The following is a 25,395-nucleotide window of genomic DNA, read 5'->3' as shown; positions in this document are numbered from 1 at the left end:
TTGCTGATAATGGAGTTTTTCTAGTAAGCTACCGCACGGTAGTCAAACCTAAGAATAATAATAACACTAATAACGAGCTTTGTTAATTTTGATTGATTCTCTTAATAACTGTGAATTATTTTTAAAAATTTAAGTAAATAATCAAGGAGTATAGCATAAGTGCATAACAAATAAATAATGAAATACACAGGAATGTAAAATAGATGATGGGTATGTGGGTATAGTTCCAACGTTTGCTTCTAGGGTCGCTAGCATATCCCCACACGGTTTCGTAAAAATTCATGACCTCTGCCTCCTCTAGTTCTCTGTGACACCCCTTCCCAACAACCGTGAGTGGAGAGAACTAGAGATAAGGGAGCACTTTGGCCATGTAATATGTAGCCGAGAAAAGGCCGTGTGTGTGTGTGTGTAAAAATGAAAATAAACGAAGACAAGATAGCTTAATATAGTGGAATTTCAACGCACACAGTGACTCAAAACGCCATAGTCTTCCCTTGGACGTGAACCAATCAAGCATATAGCTGATATGTGTTTGATGGAATTTTGCTGGTTCTCAAGTCAGCTTAAAAAAACAATTCCAACTTGTGCTCGTGTGACTTAACGGTGTCGGTAGTACTTGTTTCGAGGTCGACTGCGAGCAAAGTCGATTGATCTACTGCTTCATATTTTTGACCTGAATTATTCTTGTCCTTTTGTTTGTTTTCACACGTCACAAGTGTAGCTGAGTGTTGACGAAGAAAAGATTTGCATTTACCTAGTTTTTCCGACTTTCTGTTCGCCAGTTACACCTTTGTGCAGGAAATAGCCGACGAACTAAACAACCACCATCAGCTGTTTTGGGGTGATACCAGGACTAGACTTGTCAATACGGGGTTGAACACGAAAAAGTCGACCACAACGGGACGTTGGAAGTGATCAATTGCGTCTCAAATAAAATGAGAAAACCAAGTTGGCAAGAATTAGTGAAACGACCATCGAATTTGATCAAACTTCCCAAGGAAACTTAAGTGAAAGAAAGGCAACACGTCTCTGTATTCAACGGAAAATGTAAAGAAATTCCTGCCATCAAAATGACGTTATAATAACGTAATCAGCCATACACACCGAAGCAATAATATCAGATCATATATCAGATTAGAGTGTTATTTCTATTAACTTTGCAAAGCTGCATCATAAATCCGATATTCAAGAACACGTGAACCTGCTCCAAAAATCTTTTCAGGAAGTGCGTCGAATTCAAAGTTTCTAAGCCACAAAAACAAAATCAAAGATGTCTAATCCAGAAAACAACTTGGTGACACATGAGCTAACCGAAGGTAAAGCAAATGTTTTCATATTTTCCGTTTTGTGTAGATTTCTATTGCCGTTTAGCAACATTTGTGTCCATTTGTGTCAGTAAAAACGACAGTCGATGTGGCGTTTTCGGTGTTCACACAGCAGTCGTATCACCATTGGTTACATACAACAAAAATATTGCATAAATAAGAGGGATTCCTACTATATTTAGCACTATAGCTTCCTTGTTTTGATTCCATGCCTATTTCTATTTTTTTTAATTTAATTTCTTTTATTATTGAATGTTTTGAATTTGAAAATAGACTTGTAGTGCTGGTTACGTAAGGAATGCATAGATTTTTTCTGTGCTGGGCCACGTAACCCGAATTTTTTCATTTTGAGCAGACCCTAAAATGAATTAACTCTTTAACAATTTGAAATAACTCTTTAACAATTTGAAATGAGTTCACAGTGCTGTGGTTATACCAAGACACCGTTTATTGTGAATGGCTTTCCAATAAATGTTTCATTTCTGGCGAGATTTTTGCACAATATCTTCAGCTTCCTCTTCGAGTTCCGTTGTGGACAAAATACCGTTCATGATGTTTATCTAATTGTAATTAAAGTTCAACGGTACGTATTGTAAACAGCACGGTAGAGTTCCTTCCAAATGTTAGATTCCGGATGCCATACTGCTGTCGTGTTACTTGGCTTTTTTTTTCATTTGATTTACATTATTCTGGAAATCAACTTGGTTTGATGAGTTAAAACACAACCGAATTAAGTAGCACAGAACCGTAGCAATAATCCCAACTCCAAAGTCATGGCTGTGCTATCAGAAAGCAAAAGAAAACGCTTCCGCACGGCGGAGCATTCTGTGGCAAGCAGTTCAGGTTTTTCTATAAGTAGTCGCGAGCTGTCAAGCAAAGAGCAACCAGTGCCGTTATTTTCCCATTGTATGTCAATTTCATGCAGTCCAAGCGAAATCTTTTTGTCTGGAAACAAAAATCTTAACTGTTAAGTTTCTCTCTTTTGTTATCCCTTCGACAAACTTTCTTCGATTCACTATTATTTATTTTTTTTATTTTATTTTCGCCTAGATGGTTTTGTTTAGGCTAAATCAAGATTAAATTTTAAATACCACCAGAAAAAAAAAAATCGAAAAAAAAATTTTCAAGACCACCAGTTGATGCCAAATTCAGACGTTTCTCTTTAACTTGAAACAATACCAAAAGTCGAGAATAAGACCTTTTTTAAAAAAATATTGATTGTTATACTTTTAAACAAGCTTTACAAGTTGATTTTCCCCTCGATTTTCCAAATCGACAGAAGGCCAGGGGGAAAACCCGAAAATTCGGTGAAACCTTTTCTTTGCGCCATTTGTTTTTTGTTGTTTTTTTTTTCGATCTACGTGAGATTGCAGAGTTACTGTACTTGTATTTCACTTCGATAATCTGGAGCAACAGGTTTGAATCCACAGGTTTTACTAGCTACCGGCATTACCCCTTTTCTAAAAAAAAAAAAATACCTACGGTTTATGTGCAGCAGGCTTATAATATAGCTTGTTAAGATGGTCCATTTCTTCCTTTATTACAAGCCCCCAGTCGAAAATATTATTTCAGTGTCTTTTCTTTGAATCTGGAAATTCTCTGGAATAATTCCTAAATAGGTCGAAAGTGATTTTTAAAAAATATTGAATGCCTCATTGAAATAAAATAATTGCATTTGTTAAAAACAGTTAAAAAAATTAAAAATTCTACATATAAAATTATTAAGACTTGCAAGAATAAAATTTTTTACGTAACAATTATACAAAATAAATTTTTTTTTAAGTAACAATTCGAACGCCATCTGTTTAGTAGCCCGCCATCTGAATAGTAGACGAATATCGATGTCACCACAAACATTATACAATGAGAGGTAGATTTCAAAAGCCATGTAATGTATAATTTTTTATCATAACATTTCTAGTATTTATTTTAGTTTCGATAAAAACCCCACAAATTCTTTATTTGTTATTAAGTTGTGGAATTCAGGATGTGTTTGAGTATATCAGTATTCATAACCTTGACATGTAATGTAATCGCCTTAACACGAACGAGGGCACTCACAACTAAACTTTATTGGCCATTTAAATCCTCCATCCTGCATTATCTCTTAAGTAAAAACTTTCCATCTATTCGTCAATTATCTACAATAAGATTCTGTACCAAAATTCAAACGAGTTGAGCAATTTTTGACACAGTTTAGTCAGTTTGTAACACTTACAACTTATTTTCTCGAATCAGTGCAGTGAAAGCAGTTCATCTGAATATCTCCGCATAAAAAAATTTAATTGTGCAAAAAATTATTCGAAAATTTCATTGGCAATCATCAGTCATCGTAAGGTGTTATTCTCGACGAAAACAAAACACACAGTTTACGGTTTCCCAACAAAATGCGAGAGAGAGAGAAAGTTAAAAAACTAAAAAACTAAAAATAAATAAGAATTACTGGCAGGGCCGAAAATCCTCTAGCGAATGGTAAAGTGGTTGTTGTGTGTGTATAGCCAGCGAAATGTACTACCTTCTCCCCTCATTCCAAGTATAATACTTTTGGGTTGTGTTGTGTGTGTAGTGTGTGTGTGTATACATGGACACACACGCCTAGCGGATGGTTGGTTCTCTTTTTCTTGATCACGTGCCAGTCCTAGTGGAAGAGAGAGAAATGTGAAAGAGAGAGGCGAAAGAAGAGAGAGAAGAGCCAAAAGAAAGGAAAGAGAGAAAATGGGAAAAGAGGTGGGAACCCCACAACACAAACCCAACCACCCTGGTGCAGAGGCACAGGCACAGAGCAGCAGCAGTTGCACCAGCATGGCAGTCAGCAGTTCAGTCCAGTCTTGCAGTGAGTAGCGACGGGTGCAGTCCTAAGCTAAAATCCCCTATAGGTCCCCCCCAACTCCCCCCCTACTTACTTTGTTTTCTTTCTCCTTTCTGGAGCACCACGTCTTTTGCTTTTCAGACATCCGGTGTGTGTTGTTGTTGTGCGTTGAACTATCTAAAAAACGGTCCATCTGCAATTGAATGCAGGGCGCTAATAAGTGAGTGGAACTTCAGCTCGAGAGAGAGAGAGAGTCGTTCACTTTTCCGCATTCCAACAGTGTGTGTGTGTGTCTGTGTGTTTTGTGTGTTTTCGGTTTGCACGCAAATATCCCGAACGTTTTCCTTTGGGTTTGTCCTGAAAAATTGTTGGGTTCAAGAACCGTTTCTTTTGGGTTGTTGCTGTTGCAATCTGGAGAATATCCTTTGCTGCCTCTTCCGCCGACGTCCCGTAAATGTCTCATCGCCGCCAACGGTGACCGCGCCATCACAAAGCGGAACAACTGGAATTATTAGTCGAGTCCCTTTGAAACGGACGAATTGAAACTTGGGCCTCAACTCCTCTCTGCTGGTTGATGGTGAAAGCAGAGGTTCTTTCCATCGACACTGCGCGTGTGATGTACTCCTCTTTTTGGCTTGGCGCTTCAAGAGCAGATGTCAGTGAGACCAACTAGGACGCTCAAGATGGGAACTGAACGAAACTGTGTTTGTCGCGATCTCACTTGACCCCGTTGGAAGGAGGTTATAGACTTCTCTTGCCCGCTATCTCCCCGTTACCATTTAATGTGAACCAAGTGCTTTAAAAGAAGACTCTCGGCGATAATAGACACGAAATTCAGCTAATTCCGTTCAAAAAGAACCAGACTCTGCAATTGTTGGTTCAGCAAGTTTGACTTTTTCATCTTGGAGTAAAAAAAATATTAGACAAATTTGGGCTGCCAAAAGTTGAGCAGTTATTTGACTGTGAAATTCATTTGACTTGTGTGAAGATGGGGGTACACACTCAAGGTGAGAGTGGGTTCTTCGACGAGGATCCAGACGAGTTGTCGGCCATGGTGCAAAACGAAACCATAGAACAGCACGAAACGGCCAACGCCAGCAACACAGTTGGTAAGTGCGTCTTGTTTGTTGTCTGCCACGAAATGACATTGATTACAAAAACAAATTTGCCCTGGCCAACTTGGAACCTGGAAAAACAAAAATCCCAGTTGGACGAAATCGTTTGCAATCAGGAAAATGAAGATGGTTAGTAGACTAGCTGCTGCTGGCTACCAAGACAGACAGCAAAAAAGAGTGGGTCTCTCACAGGAGGCAATGAACGGGGGTGGAGTTGTGCGGTACGGTAAATGACCGCTTTCTGGTATGCCTTTTTTTAATAACCAGGCGATTGTCACGAATTTTTCGGTTCGGTCGCGGCAGATTCGCGGTCGCCTTTCCCGTTGCGTCTAATGGACGGTTAACACACACTCGCGGTCGCAAAACAAAATCCCAAAACGAACAGATCACAATTAGGAGGGCTTTTATATATTTAGACATTTTTTTTTTTTTAGTATGCTGCCTACTTTTTTTTTCCTTGGGGGTCATTAATTTGGCTGGGACAAGGAATTGAAAAATTCGGAAATACGACATATTTTTCCCTCGAGTGTGTGTGTGTGTGTGTGGTAAAATTGAGTATGCTGTGCGGCCTTCTTGGCTGTATAAACACATTTTTTCGAAAAAGGGACATTCAACTCCCTAGATGCAGCTCGCTCATTTTCGCTACCACACTAACCACTAGCTTACAAGTAACAGCTGGCAATTTCCGCAGGTATATAAATGTATCTATTTTTTTTTAGACTACGTTATTTTTAAAAGACAGGTACGGGTCTGCCGTCTGCATCATGGGATGAGAAAATTGGTGGATTAGAATCCAGTTCTAGGAAATGTAGAGAACGAAATGAATAGTGTTTTCTAAAAATAATTTGATGTGAGCCTTGTGGTAAAACACTTAAATTTCTATTTTGTCTCAAGTCATTTTATTATTGAAATTTGCCTTAATTAAATCATTTTATTTTGGCGAGAACGCCTGCGACTTCGAGTTTGGTTCGCATCTTTACTTGAAATCATGCAAAAATATTTAGGGGGTTTTCCCTAAAAAATTTCCCAACATTTGATTAAAATTTACTTAACTTTTCCTTAATATCAATAACAGCAAATTGAATAATTAAGCCAATTTGATGTATTAGATTACCATGTTTTATTACCGCACACAGAAAAAAGACAAATTTGAATATTCACAAGACTTTGTGTGTTGAGTGACACGTGTCTTTTCTTTCTACACATTTCGCTGTATTATTGATCGCCTCATGAACTCGCAATCTTCCTGATAAAAAAAAGAAAATAGTCATCGTAAAACTATGACGTGGGTTGAATCTCAAGTTGTTTTACCCTCTCATTTTGGGGGGGCTGTCGGTCCCTAAAATATTCGAACGTCTAATTCTCAAGCGAACATTTTGACAAGGTTCTAAACACCTTTTTTGCTGGCCTTCCCACAGGCGGTTGTCTCTCTCCCCCCCACGAACGTGTTTTGCGTATGGTGCCTTCTTCTAGCGCATAACAGTTGTTGGCTTTTCTCTCTGCGCCCTTAGGACATGTAACGGGACCCGTCTATTGCAGCGTACCGTACGCAATCCCGCTGTTCGCTACCTCACTGCGCTAGCCGTGGAAGAGAAAACTAGATATTTGAATTTGTTTAGTTTTTTTCTTTTCTTTTCTCGTAGACTTCGGCTTCCTCTATCCACGGTACAATGTCTCTCATTCACCTCTCGTTTCCGCTCTATTGATCCACTCCGTCGACTAGCCAACCGTATATGCCAGAGCAGCAGAGCTCTTGGGCGCCACACATTGCAACATGTCGTCAAGTTTACCGGGACACTCTCGTAGATTTTTTAAAAGATTATTCCATATCGTTTGACAAGAAAAAAAAAAATGGAAATTCTGGGTCGTGCCGTTATTTTTTTGTTCTATTTCACTTTTTACAGTTTGACAAATTCATCAAGTGCCACTTTTTGAAAGACATTTTTGACATGGCGAATTTCTTTGGCTCTTGTTCGAATTAGAAAAGTCATTCTGACAATGTGATGGATGTCGTTGAAATTGATTGGCAAGACCATTGATTGATACACATTGGCATGGCCTCGCCTACCCGCTAGCTAGGCGTTCAGACGTTACCTGGCGGCATTTTTCTTTTTTTTCGTCTTAAATGGTTTTTTTATCCCGTTCCAGCAACCCTATTTTTTTTTCTTGGTTTTCCAAGCTTTTGTCTGGTCTGCTCTCATTTGTTTGGTTTATTCTTAGATGCGGACTCGGAGAATGAAACCGACCTACTTTTATTGATTGTTGTATCGATTCCTCCCAGCCTTTGTCTAAATGGCATCGTTTAAATATGGACGACTGCTTTTTTTCCTCAAAATTTTAATTAGTATCCTGTTTGGAAAATGCAATCGTTGGGCATAGCAAAAGCCTTTGACAAGTTGCCCATCAGAAATGTCAAATGAGTCACATTCCGGAAGTGTTCAAAGGCTTCGTTAAAGATTCATCATTATGTCTAGTGTGACTGGGGAAACCTTATGTCATGTATGTACACACATCCCACGTAATTAAATCGGCAGAAGTTTTATTGAGTGCCTAATACGGTACATGGTAACATTACGGTAAACGCCGTCATGTCTTGTTTTCCTATATTTAATCGCTCTTGTTTTTGCCACTTCATTGCTCCTCCTCCTTTCAAGCGTTTTCCGATTCTTAACGTTCGGATTGCTTGTTGTTGTTTTTAGAACAGCCGTCTGTGAAAGAAATAAAGAAAAAAAAAGCAATGTGCTGCTCATGCGTGTGAATCAAGTGGAGCAAGTGGTTTTGCCTCCGAGACTTGAGTTCTACTTTTGTGTGCTCGGAAGATTAATGAAAGTTTTCCAACGTCTTCGATTCGCGGTTATTCAATTCGATGTGTTTCAACCAACGGTTACCCGGTTACCGTTCTTTGTGACCTGGCTTTCAGTTAGGTAATAAAATATCGATATTTTCATCTGAATTTTTAATATCTATTCTTGTATATAGACTCTTTAAAAAAATATTTTGACATTTCAAAGTGAACTTGAAATAATAAAAAAAATAGGAAACAATTTGGGGACTATTTATGTCTCACTTACTGTGTTCACTGTGTTATTAGCCTTTAGGTGAAAATAGTCTACGTCGGATCTAGGCCAAATCAGTGTTACTTGTATTTTATTCTGTGCACGCAAACTATTGGCATTTTCGTAAATTGTTTGTCGATTAGCAAAAATGGCTGCAGCACGAAGAAATAGTAATAGACCTTTGAAATGACAGGTTAAGTCAATGTTGAAAGAAAATATCCGATAAACTATTGCTTAATGTACATAACTGCGTTATTTAATAACCGCAACGAATTCATACCAGTCTAGTTTCCCATTTTTTTTTTCAATAATTCTAATTCTTGTTTTTTATTTATATTACAGTTAACCTGACTGGACGAGGCCGGGTGGACATGTCCAACTTCGAGTTGCTGAAAGTCCTTGGAACAGGAGGTATCACGAATTCTCTCATTAGTTTTCGTATCATCGTTTTCTTTTCATGAATTTCAATCTATTCGATGATAAGACCTATTTCTCGTGGTTGCGGTTGCTCAAATTCTTTCTTTTTTTTTGTTTTAAGGAAATCCAGTTGGCTCGAACTTTTTCTCTCTCTCTATTTTAATGAACCTAATTTAAAATTAGATTTCTCTGCGCGGAGATATTTTTCTTACGTCGTGAAAGCAAACCAAGACTACCCCCAATAACCTGCACGATCGGTCTCGTATAGTTAATCAAGAGATCAATAAGTATTTATTGGGTGCGATTGGGTGTAGACTTTCAATTCTTTCAACCGCAAATTATTCAGGTGGCTTCAGAAAAACAAAACGAAAACAAAATAAAACGGTCAGTCAAAAAAATTTAGGCGTTTCCCTTGGGTTTGATTCGGGAGCGTGATCAGAAGAAGACATTTCTAAAACCTTATTTTCACTCCCTAATTTTTGCTCTCCATTTATTATTCAACCAACTCCAGCGTGTAATGAATCGTGTGGGTTACTTTGGCTGAAATCGAAATTTTGGCAAGAGTAAAAAGTAGGACATCATTCTACATAGCGCGTAACAGTTGTGCAATCAAAAGCAGGTTTCACTGTTTCAACAGGCGTTACATTGCGTGAACGTGAAAAATGTATACCTTCACTTCCCTTGTTTTGCATAATTATATCACGGGCTTATTGCAACAGCCATTTTTTCTTTTTTGCCTACACCCAAAATGCTTAATTTTATTCGTGGTAGTACTTGGCGGTTACATTTTAAAAAATGAACCGTTATTCTTTAAAAAATAAAACAACCTTTGTTTGAGATTACCGATTAGGTTTTCATATTAATCAAAAGGATTCCCAGTTTTAATATTTTAATTAATTATTATTTTTGTGTGTGTCTTGTATAGCTTATGGGAAGGTGTTCCTGGTCAGGAAACGAGGTGGCAACGACCACGGAACTCTATACGCAATGAAGGTGTTGAAGAAGGCTTCCATTGTCCAGAAGAAAAAGACGGCCGAGCACACCATGACGGAGCGTCAAGTTCTTGAAGCAGTTCGACAATCTCCGTTCCTAGTGACTCTTTATTACGCCTTCCAAACCGATGCCAAGCTCCACCTCATTCTTGGTGAGTTCCATTTTCATCCTCAACCGTCTTTTCTTTGATTTTCTTCTGTTGTAGGCCTACAATTCTTTTAGTTGTTACATTTTTTGCCATCATTCCTTTCTAGTTCTAAACTAGAAACCAACATAACGGTTTCGTAGCATTTCCCCCTCTAGCTCTAATAAGGCGATGGGTTGAAGGAAACGAGCGAGAGAGAAAGAGAGAAAAAAAAAACTTGTGGAATAGGTAATTTGGGTTTTTTTGTTTTGCGTTTTTCCTATATACGTTTGGCAGTGGCCTAGTGGAAACGGTAACAGGAATTTCGCGGCCAAGTCCACGAGGGATGATAATAACAGAGTTTTTTTGTTTTTTCTCGATCGAATAAGCGCTGTCCTACTTTTACTATTTCTTGCACGATTATGTAGTGGTCTGTTTTAGCGTTTACTGGTCGCCATTCTGTTTATTGCGAACTTTTCTAGCGTCTCATATTCGTATAAAGAAATGGTGAAAGAGTGTAAGACTTATTACAAATATGGGTTAACAAAGAGTCTTGCGCATTTATACCTCTCGCTACTATACATTGTCGCAATCTTCTTAGTAGCCTACGTTATTCAGCAGATTTTCTTGTCCTTGCTTCATTAGCAAGAGACACATAAAAGACCGTTATAATTAACACACGAAGGGAAAATGGTAATTTCAGTTTTCTTTTGGAATTCATTCCTGAATGCGATGGTATCATGTTTTTTATAAGACGCAATTCCCGTTATTACCATTTTTTTGTTTTTGTTTTTGTTTCTTTCACTCTTCTCCAGCATGGAACACGTTTGCGCACATGTGTGCAATAATTTCCGATGAAAAGCCAAGCAATTGCTTTACAAAATTATGCAACTAGTTTTGTAGGGCATACGGGGCAGTAGCTACGATATTACCATTAGTGATTTCTCATCCGAATGTCTTTTCGCCGTTGTAGATATTCTTAAGCTTTACCCTTAGGTGAGCAGCAGCAGCAGCGTATGCCGTATAGCATAAAGAATGTGTGTGTGCACGCGACCTACTTGAGCACGTTGCTGCTGCTTTCGTGTTGGCTTTCTTGCTGAAAGTGTGACCTACTTCGCTATAACGATTCGGTTGTGCGGCGGCTCTGATGCCCTATAGCCGAAGTGGGTTGCAACGGTGAGCACGTTGGCGGGTGGCTGCTCAGGAGTTGCCGCACTCGAAATGTTTGGCCGACAAAAATTTGTCAAAGCTCTCTCGCATTACCCGAGGCTCGTGAGCAATTTCTTGGAAAACTCAAAAGTACGCTATAGGTAAAAGAAGGTAGCCCGGTGATCCAATCTTCTGGTGGGGGGGGGGGGGAAATTTGATCAAATAACCTTGGACAAGATTTGCATAATAAATTCACTAGTCTCACCATTTAGGAAGAAAGGCAGCCAGTGCGAATATCGTGGCGAATAGAACACGACAAGACGCTTCGCAAGGTCAACATCCATCAACTGCGTAATACATCTTTTTTTTGTGTGTCCCCTTGTAGTTTTCAAAAACCTACCAGCAGTTTTGCATAATTAAAGAGAAATTCTTTAGAAGAGCCGATTAGAATTCAACAGTTTGTTCTTTGTATTGAACTTGAAAAGCACATCAAAGTTTGGCGCAAACTTGTAGCTGTTTAAATTATGAACATTATCACGAATCGAAAGAAGAAATTGGAGAAAAGAAAAAGGATCGACCTCAAACTTTAGACTTTCGTCTAGTCTGTATAGGGGACTTTGTCGGAATCATAGACAGTGTAGGCTATAGCTCGGAGCAAAGGGGGGCCAAACACCGTTAATCCTTCCTTTCGATTTCTTCGAGACAGGGCTCTGAATAAATGCGAAAGCGCGCGCGTGTGACTTTTTTCGCCGAAGCCAAAGGAAAAACAGAAAAACAAAATTTTTTTTTTCTGAAAAATATCCATAAATTGTCGATGTTTTTGTGCCAAATTCAATCCCATATTTTTCTCGGAATAATGTTTATTGAACGACTCGGGTTTTAATGAAAGTTGCCATCTTGATCACTTTTTTCTTTGAGTTATCTTAATAAGTTTCGCTTAAATCATCTCCGTGTCTCGGTTTTTGAAAGGAAAATTCAACGTGATGTTGTCTGGCCTGATAAGGTTTATCTCTTTTCCTCCCTGGACGTGACTTAAAAAAGAAAGAGAGAAAGAAAGAAAAACAGAAAAAGATTTTTCGGAGCTGTCTTATTTTCCTATGGGTTGCGCAAATACAAGTTGTGTTCGTGGCCCATTAAAAAAATGGGGCTTTCACTTTCTTGTGGCATATTCAGCTCTTCTCTTATGGCACATTCGCCCTCTTTCTTTGTCGCTTTCTCTTCCTTTCTCTCTTTTCTTTCCTCGTCTCCCTTTTGCAGCAGACAAACTATCGTTCAATTGGTCGTGAACTGGTTATTTCACGAGCAAATGGCTCGCCCTTACTTTATATACAAATTATTCAAATTTGGGTTAGCATTCTATTATTACACATCCAATTTTAAATTCCCCGAAAAATCTGTAATTTCTGTTTATTCTATATTTGCAAAGAACCTTGAACAATTTTGCTCATATTTCGTGCCAAAATAAATGGAATTCATCAACTAAATAGAAAGGTTATATATGACATCCAGTGGGTATTATTATTGCTACCATCAGTTATATTCGATCGTTTTGGCCATGGGCTAGTTCAGTTAAGACTATCTTTTATTTTCCGTATGAAAGAGTTCTAGGTTGAAGCGGTTGTGTTTGATTGAACGTGTTATTTCTTTGATGCGAAAAATAATGCCATTTGGGAATCGATGGTGGTGTTACAAATGTTGTTGCATCAGTGGGGGGAAAACCTCGCATAAACCAGTGGGGAAATGGCGGAGGGCGTGTCCTTTGCTACCTCTAGGAGCCCACCGCAATGATAAAGTATTAAAGTAACATGCTCCCAGGAAAGAAGAAAAAAAAATAGACGCTGATGAACAGTTGTACTTTTAGTACAATGAAAGGAGAAATTAGGCCAGATCAGCCGCGTGCTATAGGAAAGAGGCTGGAACCTTTCTAAAAAGAAAAAAGAATTCAATTCCCGGTGGGCTATTGTCACATGATTCATGAAGCATGACAATAAGAAAAGGAGCTGCATGGCAAAACGCGCAGCGAAGAAAGTCGATTTTCCTAGACAGCTCTTTTTTTGTTATTCTCTGAGCGATAAGCAAAAAGGCAAAGCTCACGAATCTCCCCGTGTTCGTTCGTGTCAGCCATCGAAATTGGGTAACTAGGTAAAGGTTGGTAAAGGTGGTCAAGGCTTTCACCAAGATTAGGCTGTGGCGTGCAAATGCATAGAGTTCGTCCGATAGCAATGTCATGTCGGTTTCATTTTTTCGGCTAGTTCTTGGATATGTGGAACACACACACCCCTTCCCTATGATGCGTTTACCGGTTGAATTACGAGAGTCTCCTTTTATTGAAATATTCGACGGAATCAATTTATTGAGATTGACTTAACCCATTTTTTTTTTTTTTTTCTTTCAGATTACGTTAGTGGAGGCGAACTTTTTACTCATCTCTACCAGCGGGAAAGATTCGCAGAAAACGAAGTGCGGATCTACATCGCCGAAATCATTATGGCGCTCGAGCATTTGCACAAGGTATTTTGTCGTTTTCCTTTTAAAAAAAAAAATACCTTAAAAGAACTTTTGGTATAGATTGTGCTAGAAATTTCGAAAGATTTAACATTTATGTTAAGAAACAAAGTAAAAATAATCGATGGGTAAAACATTCGAGAAATTGTATTTCTATTAGCTGACTGCACAAATTTAGTTCGGACACTAAATTTTCGACGAGTTTCTCTTGGGATTGAATGTCGACCTACATACAACTTTACAGTTACGCTTTCGGATGAAACAGTTTTGTCACAAACGACGTTATTAGTATCATACTACTTGAGATAATCTCTTAGAAATCTGTTATGGCTCTGTATAGCTCTACGCTCTACTTCATCAACAACGCACTTGATTCTTTCCGTGAGCGCTGTGTCGACATGTATACATCGCCAGCAAAGAAATAGGAAATGATATCGACCTTGAAAATTGATAGTCCTCTTATAAAGTGTTGCAAACAGTGGCGTAAGAAAGAAAAAAAGTTTCGGATTCAATTTGACCTTTCTTGTTGCTGCTTGCCAAAATGTCATTTGACATTATTTACCTCGTTACTGCGAACAACCCCAAGATTGCGCCACATGGATTGCTCGGATAGGCATTTGACGAAACAGGAAAGAGCATTTTGAATTGCTGCTCGCTTCGGTACTTTTAAAAATTCAAATCGTGGCGGGATCAGTTGCTGTTTTGAAATGCATAATGGTGTAGTGCGAATCCAGTTGTTGGGAAATCATTCACGAGACAATACTGCGCATATCGTGTTCGTTTCATTCGAGCGTGTGCGACTTCAATAAGACGCAGTATTCGAGAATTTCTCGAAAAGAAATGGCTCTCCTGATCACTTCAGGGAATCACTTTGGTCTATAAGTTGGGAATTTTTTTTTTTTTTTTTTTTTCAAGTGAAAGAATTTTTCCTGGTAATTATAAGCCGCTAGCCAAGTGAACGATAAAGGTTGTGGTTTTATATTTCTGAAAATGGGCATTGTTCACATTTCGTACATGGAAAATTGTGATTGAAATTTATTTCCTTTCCATCGGAAATGCGCCATGCTGTGTTGAATTGTCACAAAAAGTAACAGACGGGTATTTTTAAATCTACGAATAACAGCGCTATTTTTACAATAAAGTTAATTCCAACTGTCAATTATCATTTTCACCTTGGAATATAAAAATATTATACGATGAAATTGAGTGTATCGGTTACTCTTGGGTATTCTTCGGAATTAACTATAATTACCAAAAATGTAATAAGATCTAAAAAAAAAATGCCACAATTAAATTAAAATGTTGTACGAATCTCAATTTTACTTAATTGAATTCTTCCCCCTGCCATTGTATTTGCTGCGAACCTAAAGCTGGGGATCATTTATCGCGACATCAAACTGGAAAACATTCTTCTTGATTCACAAGGCCACATTGTGTTGACGGATTTCGGACTTAGCAAGGAATTCCTTCCACATGAAAAGGTATGTCGATATAGAAAACAAAAATCGAAATTATCACAACAAATCGGCGGTCCTACAATGTCCTTTTTCTATTTTGTTATTGACAGAATGCCAGGGCTTATTCGTTTTGCGGTACCATTGAATACATGGCCCCCGAGATTGTGCGAGGTGGAGGCGCAGGCCATGATATGGTAACATCTTTGATTTCATTTGCCACTTCAGTTTCAATTGAAATTTGAATATCTTTTAATTTATTCAGGCTGTCGACTGGTGGGGCGTTGGAGTGCTAACATACGAGCTGCTAACAGGTGCCTCTCCGTTTACAGTCGAAGGAGAGAAAAACAACCAACAGGAGATTTCCAGGTAATGATTCGTACCTGTTGCGTATACTGATTGTCAATGTATTTTATTATTAAAAGAAAACAATGTGCTAATCGAAATATTCAATATGTTTGTTGATGTCTAAATGATTCATGTAAAACTCTTACTAGGCAACGACAAATAAAAAACAAAACATTTACATTCCTAGACGGATTTTAAGCATCCATCCACCAATTCCAGAGGATTTGTCGATTGAAGTGAAAGACTTTATTGGACAGCTGCTTACCAAAGATCCAAGTCGTCGACTCGGCGGCGGAACATCAGATGCCGTAGAACTTAAAGAACATTCCTTTTTTAGAGTATGTATACATTTCTACACACTTTACCTATAATAATTTTGTTTTAGTAGTTGATGTTTTACTAATTTCTCTTTTTATTGTCTTTTTTTTTCTGGTCAAATCAATGCAGAATCTTAACTGGGAAGAAGTTGGCAAAAAAATGGTACGTGCGCCATTCATACCTCGGATCGCCGACGAACTGGATGTCAGCAACTTTGCCGAGGAATTCACTGGAATGGCTCCAACCGACTCTCCGGCAATAGTTCCTACCAATGTTGATAAAATCTTCAAGGTGCTTGCGGATAATTAACATTCACAAATTTCAGTCATTTTTCATAGTTGGGATTTTTCTTAATTCGCCTGTAGGGTTACTCATACATAGCCCCGTCAATTCTCTTCACGGACAACATTATCAGTGAAGATTTATTCGCCCTGTCAGCCGACAACAAACCCACGCTTTCAAACATAATTGGAGCCAGATTTAAGGTCCGCAGTCCAGCCTCTTTTGTCATTCAACTTGAGCCATCATTTTCAGAAGTTTAAACCTGAAAAAAAAAATTTGATCGTTTCAGAACTCGACGTTCTTCCTTCATTATCACATGGATTTACGAGAACAAGCGCTTGGCGATGGCAGCTTCTCTATCTGTCGGCGCTGCGTTCACAAAGCGAGCGGTCAAGAAATGGCGGTCAAAATCGTCTCCCGTCGTGTCGACTGCAGCCAAGAGATTAACTTACTGCGTGCCTGCCAAGGTCATCCCAACATCGTACGCCTTCACGATGTCTTCTACGACGAGGTACAGTATTACTGTTAACCAGTTTCAACCAAAACGTCCCAGGCTGAGTCAACACATTTCCGCTGCGCATTTTAAAACAGCGGATTTTCCGTTGTTTTTGTTGTTCCATCGTCCTGCGTGTTTGACTGTTTACTTTCTCCATTTTAAAATAATTTTCATCTTGTGTGAAAAATGGACATTTATTTAAAAACATTTAAAAAATCACGAACAAAGTTTGACAAATAATATCGTTAACCAAATGATTGCATTGCAAAGAGAGGCATCCAAATTGTTTTTACTTCACTTGCAGTAATACGATATTTGATACCCACCAGTTTTTCATGAACTTTGAGAAAAGTTATCATGTTATTTTTGTATTTCTTTTTTTATTTAAAAAAAAATCAAATCTATAGTATGTACGAAATGAAAAACGTGTCTTCCCATGTAGGCCACCGAGGAAGGCTCAGAAGTATAACCGCGTTTTAACTAATTTGTTCGATCTTTTATCCCGTTACAGGCGCACACATACATCGTCATGGAATTGCTGAAAGGGGGAGAGCTACTTCAGCGCATCCGGCAGCAGAAACAATTTACGGAATCGGAGGCTGCACGCATATGGCAGAAATTAGTTGCGGGGGTTCAACACGTTCACTGCAAAGGCATCGTTCATCGCGATTTAAAGCCAGAGGTAAAATAATTTACTTAAATACTTAATATCATGAGTATTATGAGGATCTACAACTTCTTTTGAATGATTTTTTTACAGAATCTGTTATTCGAGAGTGCGGATGAGAACGCCGAACTGAAAATCGTGGACTTTGGATTCGCTCGCCTGAAACCCGAGCCGCAGAAGCTCTTGAACACACCTTGCTTCACGCTGCAGTACGCTGCGCCGGAAGTGCTTAAAACGGTGTTGGTACCCAAAGATGGCCGCTACGAAAGCGGTTACGACGAAAGCTGCGATTTGTGGAGCCTGGGTGTCATTCTGGTATGAGCCCAAAAAACCTACACACGAGTATTTCATCGAACATTCATTCGTAATGCAATTATTTACTCATTTTTATAGTACACGATGCTCTGCGGTCGAGCACCGTTTCACTCCAACAGTCGAGAGGGTAACGCCGCAGCAGTTATGCAACGCATTAAAACGGGCGACTTTGATTTCGACGGGGAAGCATGGAAGCACGTCTCTTCCAAGGCGAAAAATGTTATACAAGGTGAGATATACGTAAGATTGCGAGTGACGATCAAGTAACAGCTACAAAAAAAGAAAAATTGCTGACGTAATTGCATCATGTACGTGTATTGACAAATCTGGTCATTTCTATTTTCGGCTACACAAGGTCTCCTGACAGTTGATCCCAAAAAGCGATTAACCATCAAGGAAGTGATCAACTGCAGTTGGTTAATGCCGAGAAATCGTGAGTCTCCGTTTGGCTTCCCGTCGCTAATGACTCCTGGCATTCTATCCATTCGCTCTTTCCCAAAGGCCACTGAACTGGCCGTCAAACAAACCATCGATGCCTTCCACATGGCTGCCAGGGAGGGATTTCGGTTACAGGTAAATGGGGGAAAATGAGATGCCCACACACACCTTGTTGTTTTTTTTCGGTGTAATTTCAACATTTGCATTTGGCAATAGGATGTGTGCAACGCACGACTGGCCCAACGTCGCAAAGCCAAACGGCCATCCAATGACGCAAGAAGCATTTCAACTTCCAGCAGTTTCTCATCCAGTTCTTCAGGTATATAGAAATTTCTCCCGACTAAAAGCAAGCGTCTTATTTTTACTGTTATGTTGGTTGCATTTCCATAGGCAATTCGTCAATGAGGACGGCCAGCAAAGGGGAAGGTTCGGCCTCTTGGTCTTCGGTTGGCTTCACTCCGCGCAAGATGACTTCTGAAGATGATAACGTGTTCAGCTTCCGCGAAGCTCGTGTCCAAGAGTATTTGTCCAGTTTGTCGGAGGCAGAGTCTTCGAGTCGCGACTCGTTCCACAAGGCACAAGAGAAAGAGGAATCTTTTTCCATCAAGAATAGCTGGGTAAAAATAGATTTGATCAGAATTGTTTTACATTTCTTTCGTCAACTTCAAGTTTATTGATTGTCGTTTGTTTTTTCCTCCTAATAGGGCAATCGTATCTGTGATAGTCTTTCCTCAGTTATTGAAAATCAAGTGACGGCTGCTGCTGCTGCTGCTCGTACGCAACAAGATTTGAGCCTGCCGGGACCAAGTAACAATGAGAGCATCCTCCTTTCGCCAATCTCGTTGTCGACGAGGTCTAAACGGAGGCAGCCGTATAAAATGTCGTTGCCCTCCAACCCGCCAGGCCAAGATGGCGAGGCCAATTGCGAAGATGAAGATGCCTCCTCGTCGGCGACGACGCACCGCAAGCAGGATCATCAAGAATGTTCTGGAACAGCGACAGAAGTTTTCGAACGTCCATTAACGCGAGCCCGCAAGCGCAACATGGCTCGAGTCTGCGAGATTCAACCTCATATTCAACCCACGCCCAAGCGACGGAAGAATTTCTAAACAAAAGAAGAAAAGAAAGATGTATAGACAGATGAGACGCCTAATCAGTTTTGCCTAATCCAATTTCGTTTGGAAATGACTGTCAGTTGAGAAAATGTTACAAATTTTGTTTTTTTATAAAAGAAACGCTATGTATTTTTCGGTTAGGATCGCGGCGGTCAGGTGTGCTGTAGATATATACCAATTTGCTTTTTTTAACTTTCCTTTATAACGATACAGGAACCTGTACATATAAGAATGGCAAGCGTCTATCATAGTCCGTGAGCGTGTCAACCGTCTTGTGCGCGTATATGCAAATCGTTCGTCAACATTCTGTCTCTAGTCAGTCGGATCTGAGCCTTATGTGCGTTAGCCGTGGTAATGCTGTATCTCTGACACAGAGTTTGGAAACGACAGTGTATACCTATGTATTCCATAGGGGTTTGTTCGGCTTAGTAGTGCCTTATTAAGAGAATTTTATATCACATCGACAGGGGCTGAATGTAACGTACAACACGCTGCTGCTGAGTGACTGGGAGGCTTGAGCCGTTTTCCTTGAGAGATTTCGTTTTATTTTTCAAGTTATTCCGAAGGCCGTCGGCTCACTACGAGACAAATTCTTTCATATAAATATAGGCGTCAAAACGTCCTACACTAGTCCTCATCAAGCACCTTGTTTTACATTCAAATCGGCTTTGATTCAATGTGAAATTTGTTCGACGAAATGCGTTCCTTTCATCTCTTCCCCCACTCCATCCATTTGATCTAGATGGATTTTTTTTTCAAGTTGAAAAGCCTTTGAATTTCATGGCCAAGTTCATGGCTAGCGTGAGAAACTCTTTCTCTCTATGCCTTTAATGCGTTCTACGGGTCGTTGAGCCGGAGAGTAGTTTTTACCAAAAAGATACAAAAAGAAAAGTATGGACACATCGTAAAACAGATTGAAAAATTATGCGATCCATTGACTTACGCGAAAACTCCTCACATTCTCGCAAATTCAGAGTAGCTAATTCGAAATGTCTGCGCGTCACTTGTTAGAAAATAATTGTGTGTGTGTGTTTCGTTTGAAAACCAAATAGTGCTTCTAATACCAACAAGTGACATAAGTTACTAGTTGCGTGAGCAAGGCAATTTGACATTGTTCACTCGCTGTTCATATTCGACGAGATTCGGCTTTTTATTCCGACGACAGTTTGATTTAAACACGACCGCGCTTAGAAATAAAACGCTGTTCATGACAAATAACAACATGCATTTGGTTAGCAATTTATGATGAGACATTTGAAAACGGCCGTAAGACCCGAATTTGTTTGTCATTAACATTTGTTAGATTTTCAACATTACGTGTTGCATGTATTGATTATTGAATTGATAATTTGACCGAAATTATTTTGATTTTTGTGAAGACAAGATGGCTGTAACCAAGTCTGAATTATGGGAATATTATATATATACAGTACTACAATGACCTAATGCATTTATTTTCGTCCTATGTGAGGCAGAAATCAGAACCGACGGTAGTGAATTTTTAAAGAAAATTCGTTTCAAATGTGTGATCAAGGAAAATTAAACCACTCATATTTCATACATACCTTGATAAGCGTTCTACATATAGTTCTACACCCAGATCACACAAGAAGCCTGAGACGGGCACACTTGGTCCTTGGTGGAAATAATAAACCAAGTTAACCGTGGGTGCAGTGCAACGTAAGCCGATTTTCAGAGGGTTTTAGGGCGGGGCCTGTCAGAATTGTGAAGTTGAAACTGGAAACAGAGCCATCTAGGCTCTCAAAAGTAGCTGAGCGTAGTAGCTGACACACTCACTAGAGCGCTCATTCCAGTTTCCAAATCGGCTTTCGTTTACCCTGAAACCGGGATAGGGAAGCCAACACAGCCGAGAACCGACCAGGCCTGTATTGCTCTGAGAAAAGAAAAAAAATTCATAGCTTTTGCTGCTCTAATTTTTTAAAAATTAAATTTGAAATTTCCCTAAAAATCGTTGAAATAGCCATAGCATAGCCCATGGCCCGACACCCAAAAAATAGCCAATTTGGCTATAAATAGCCAAAAGTGGCAGCTCTGCGTGGGTGCATCTCAGAGTGACGGAATCGCACTAGTCATGAAGGAGGAAAGGAGGAGACGCTGCTCCCATAAGGCCCTGTAGAAATTTTTGAGGCGATGATGATATCTGGCTCGGGCAGAATTTTCGTTCCTTTTTCTGCCACCAGAGGCGGAAGAGTAGCGAAGTCTGTGAAAATCTAGGCTTTATTTTGGTTGCCACCGTTACGGACTTTTCCTCTGCTAGACTGCGTCAACAACCCGTACCGATAGCAACCAGCGAAAGCCCAGATTTTCACAGACTTGGCTACTCTTCCGCCTCTGGTGGCAGAAAAAGGAACGAATCCTTCCCCTGAGGCAGATATCATCATCGCCTCAAAAATTTGCCCGACCAGCTCCTCCTCCATTCCTCCTTCATGCACTAGTAAAGGTTGCCATTAATAACTACTTTTTTTTCTCTCATTAATATACAGTGTTGAAAGTAAAGTGTTCCATAAATAAAAAATACCACTCATATTTTGATTATTTAGTAACTGTAAACTATGCTCGTAAATAATTAGCTCTTCAAGTAAAATTTCTCATAAGAACGTAAAGGGTGCGAAGCGCTATGACGGAATCGCACTACTAAAAAGTTTCATAAGTATCTTACTTTAGTAACTTGTATCGATAGTATATTTGAAATTCGCAGCAGTGAATCACTAGTAAAAGAGGTGTCTCAAATAATAATGTTCAGTAGAAATTTAAAAAATTCTTAAAAACTTAACTAATTTCTTTGAAACAAATGGCCATTAGTAAATTATTTCATAAGGCGGTGCATCTCACTCAGAATGACGGAATCGCACTAGTAAAGGTTGCCATTAATAACAGTTTTTTTTCTCTCATTAATATACAGTGTTGAAAGTAAAGTGTTCCATAAATAAAAAATACCACTGATATTTTGATTATGTAGTAACTCTAAACTATGCTCGTAAATAACTAGCTCTAGAAGTAGGCCTAATAGTGTTCATAAGAACATAAAGTTATATATATATATAGTATAAAGAAAGCATATCTTAAATATGTGTCTCATTAGAACTTCGTTGCAAAGATACTTTGTAGCACATGAATATTGTTTTAAGCAAAACTCCACTCAAATTTTTCAATTAAAGAACTGTATCATAAGTATTCTGTTCCACAAGTATATTCAATTTGTTTGCAATTTTGTCGCTAGATGACTCAAAGTGTATGGTACAATTAGGTACAATTTTCTGGAATTCGGCAGCGTTGCAGCTTAGCGGCAGGATTTAAATTCGTTTTCTTCAAATAGTAGTCCTTATCAAAAGAAATTATTTTGATGGATGACTATGTCTCACGAGTTACACAAAATTAGTCATGATCTCTAACAGGCCTGGGATTCAGATCAAAGATAATGTGAGAAATGAAAAGTCACTCACTCCAACACGGTGATAGACGGGGTAAAGATTTTATTGTAGAACATACATGGCTTTACGGTCCTACATGCGAAGTGCGAGACTTCTCTAGCATGAGGTGGGCAAATACAAAAACATAACTACAATGGAAAAAGAAGAAGCAATAACCCGAGAGAATGTGACATCCTGCGACGGGTGAGCCAGAAGGACTGAGCTCTAGAAGGAGTGAGCCAACACTAGACCGACTGAACAGCCTAGCATTGACTCGAGAAGGGGTGAGCCAAAACCAGACCGATTGAACAGCCTAGCATTGACTGAAGAAGAGGTGAGCCAACACCAGACCGATTGAACAGCCTAGCATTGACTCGAGAAGGGGTGAGCCAACACCAGACCGATTGAACAGCCTAGCATTGACTCGAGAAGGGGTAAGCCAACACCAGACCGATTGAACAGCCTAGCATTGACTGAAGAAGAACTGCGTTGGGTGGGGTTTTATACCGAAAAGCTAGGTCAAATGAGGTCGGGAGAGAGTCGAAGAAATAAGAGAAAATGGCTTAAATTGAGGTCAGCGAGAGAGCAATAAACGAACGAGGGAAATGAACTAGTTTGCCGAGAACTAGAACACTGACAGCCAATCCTTACAATAAAAAAAAATTTAATTCGGGTAATTGTCTGTTGAATATGTTTAAGTGTATTAATCGCTCATCAATATTTATGTTTTTATTGTACAGCGAATTTCATTCGCTTCAGACCCTAAGGGTGTAGACATATTTTATTTCGACCAAATCAGCTTATTTAAAGAACAAAAAAAGTCAAGGACACATAGACAAAGGAATGACAAGGTCTGGAAGGTTACCGCACTTCTTTCGTACCTTTCTTCTATCCTTTCAACCCTATTTCCTTCGGACTTATTTTAGCTACCACCAAGTAAAGATGTCTAGAAATAGGGGGTTTTTCGGGCCACGTGGCCGCCCTAACGATTTTCGTGGTTTTCAAGAACAGAATTTTTATGAGTATCCGTACGGACCAGTCGATAGGTTCCCAGCTTTTAGGGAAAGATCGCCGATCCGCCGGGACCCCAGGTATCAGTACGATTTTGGTGATTATGAAGAAGGGTACTTTAGCGAGGGGGAGTTGAGGCGTGAGTATTTTGAGCCTGACTTCTATCAGAAGAGCAGTTCGTTCCAAGAGAAGAGCAGTTCGTTCCAAGAGAAGAGAAGTACCGTCCAGAAGAAGAACCTCAGTTTTATCAGGAGAGAGAGGAGGATTTCTATGAGTATAGATCGGAATATGAAGGAGGCTTGGAGAACGATCAGAGAGAAAATAATCGGCCATGGAGGCCACCTCGTCGTGAAGAGGTATTGGATGAAGCTCTTCCCCAACAGCAGCCAATACAGAGTGAAACTCCTCCTCCTCAGCCAAGTCCGCGTCATCCGCCGCAGCAGCAGCAGCCACAGCAGCCACTTCCGCCATCTCCCTCCCAGGTTTCGCCGTATACAGTTTCATCCCAGATTTGCGACGAACTTACTTCACGGTTGACAAAAGGTATGTCAGGGGAGGAGTCGAAAGCAATCTCGAAACGTTTTCCTTTGAAATTTGCCGAGGAATCATTTGAGATTTGCCGAGGAATCATTTGAGATTTGGCCCAAGATAGATAATTTCATGCAGCGTCGAGCGAAGGACAAGGAGGTGCCAAGGAATGTGAATTGTGCGGAAGAAGTTTTAGTGGCGTTGCAGCATAATATTTGTGACGTGGCTCTGCCACTTATTGACTTGTATGCGCGTGTATCGGCTCTAGAAGATGGAGAGATCGCGGTTGAAGCAGCAAAAGATTCAGTCAGGTCAACACTGCGTCAATGAGCGAGAGCATGGCTGTATGTGACGAAAGAAAGAAGGAAGTCAGTGGTGAGCCTCGTGGAGCCGTCTTTTCAGTTTCTTCTGGCGGGGCCAGAAGCATTCGCAGTAGGTCCAGAGGCTCGGGAGAAACTGTTCACTGGAAAGTTTCTTGAGGCCATGTTGAAGGAGGCCACTCAGGACGCGACGTTAGCTCAGAAGGATGCGGCAGTGCAATAAGCAGGTCGTGCATTACCGTCTTATAGGCCAGCTGGTCGAAGACGAGTTGTAAGAGAGCCAGCCCCATTCCAGCAGCCTTATCACCGCCAAAGAGAACCAACAAGCAGCAATGGCGGTAGACGAGGTCGGTTCAGAGGAGCGAGAGGAGCGGGCGATAGCTGGTCACGCATCGGTCAAAGGTATGATTTAGTGTTGAATTCTTTCCCCGGCCTATTGCATCTAGTATCAATTTGGGGGCTAGGTTGTTAAAATTTGCAAGAAACTGGGAAGTATTACGGACGATAAGTGGGTTTTGAATTCGGTAGCTGCAGGGGTGACCTTAGATTTTCTTAAGCAGCCGCGACAGGATTCCATACCTTCTCCGATACTAATGCCCAAAGAAATGGAAGCAGTATGCGATCAGGGAGTGAAAGATTTGGTTTTGAAAGGGGCCATCAAGGAAATAACAGATGATTCGGAGGGTTTTATATTTTCTTTTCTTGTTATCCCTAAAAAGATGGGGGGTTTCAGGTCCATTTTAAACCTTAAGCCTTTAAACAAATTTATCAGATACGAACATTTTAAGATGGAGAATTTACAGTCGGTCCGTTTTCTGCTGAGGGAGGGGGACTAGATGGTAAAATTAGATCTCAGTGAAAAGTGCCTTGGAAGTAACGCCAGTGATTTTAGACAAAAAACGATCTAAAACGCAACGTTACCAAGTTATAAAGCGCAAAGCTAGTCAAGTACAAGAAGCATTTCTCAAGTTGCACGAACCTATTGCAAATATTGTTGATGAAGTTTTGGAAAATACGATTGATGACAAAACAAATTCTGTTTCGCCTAACGACTGTGAAGTGCTAATGTATGAATTACAACAACGATGTGAGAAATTAAAGAAAATTGGAGACTTCTAGGGAATTTTATCACTACTTACATTAGCTCCTGGATCATGGAATCAACAGCAAACCTCACAC

General features: G+C 39.8%; 1 protein-coding gene and 1 long non-coding RNA gene across 3 annotated transcripts; both read left to right on the top strand.

Annotated features, from left to right (window-relative positions):
* Positions 1–316: 316 nt before the first annotated feature.
* Positions 317–20,367, top strand: LOC124321230 (ribosomal protein S6 kinase alpha-5-like). Of its 2 annotated transcripts, none has more exons than XM_046784142.1 (18): positions 317–1,316; positions 8,648–8,716; positions 9,648–9,866; positions 13,384–13,499; positions 14,864–14,974; positions 15,061–15,144; positions 15,213–15,316; positions 15,483–15,633; positions 15,743–15,904; positions 15,979–16,098; positions 16,185–16,406; positions 16,903–17,073; positions 17,152–17,373; positions 17,452–17,602; positions 17,729–17,946; positions 18,028–18,130; positions 18,202–18,428; positions 18,516–20,367. In XM_046784142.1, the coding sequence occupies exons 1-18, from the start codon at positions 1,271–1,273 to the stop codon at positions 18,918–18,920; spliced, it is 2,901 nt and encodes a 966-aa protein (XP_046640098.1). In that variant the 5' UTR covers positions 317–1,270; the 3' UTR covers positions 18,921–20,367. The 2 variants fall into 2 exon arrangements, with proteins under 2 accessions (XP_046640098.1, XP_046640097.1); XM_046784141.1 differs by lacking the exon at positions 317–1,316 and adding an exon at positions 4,092–5,243.
* Positions 20,368–22,509: 2,142 nt separating this feature from the next.
* LOC124321238 lies at positions 22,510–22,864 on the top strand. The gene is made up of 2 exons (XR_006914220.1): positions 22,510–22,641; positions 22,692–22,864. It is a non-coding gene; the product is annotated as an uncharacterized LOC124321238 (long non-coding RNA).
* Positions 22,865–25,395: the final 2,531 nt, after the last annotated feature.

The sequence above is a fragment of the Daphnia pulicaria genome, chromosome 1 (assembly GCF_021234035.1).
Source record: "Daphnia pulicaria isolate SC F1-1A chromosome 1, SC_F0-13Bv2, whole genome shotgun sequence".
Lineage (NCBI taxonomy): Eukaryota > Metazoa > Arthropoda > Branchiopoda > Diplostraca > Daphniidae > Daphnia > Daphnia pulicaria.
This window is presented reverse-complemented; position numbering and strand designations above follow the sequence as displayed.

What these genes read in the sequence shown, in the direction of transcription:
- LOC124321230 (XM_046784141.1), top strand. Translation starts at nt 5,123, where the DNA reads ATGGGGGTACACACTCAAGGTGAGAGTGGGTTCTTCGACGAGGATCCA. An exon ending in AACCAACAGGAGATTTCCAG is followed by an intron (nt 15,317 to 15,482) that starts GTAATGATTCGT and finishes TTACATTCCTAG; the next exon opens with ACGGATTTTAAGCATCCATC. An exon ending in TAATTGGAGCCAGATTTAAG is followed by an intron (nt 16,099 to 16,184) that starts GTCCGCAGTCCA and finishes TGATCGTTTCAG; the next exon opens with AACTCGACGTTCTTCCTTCA.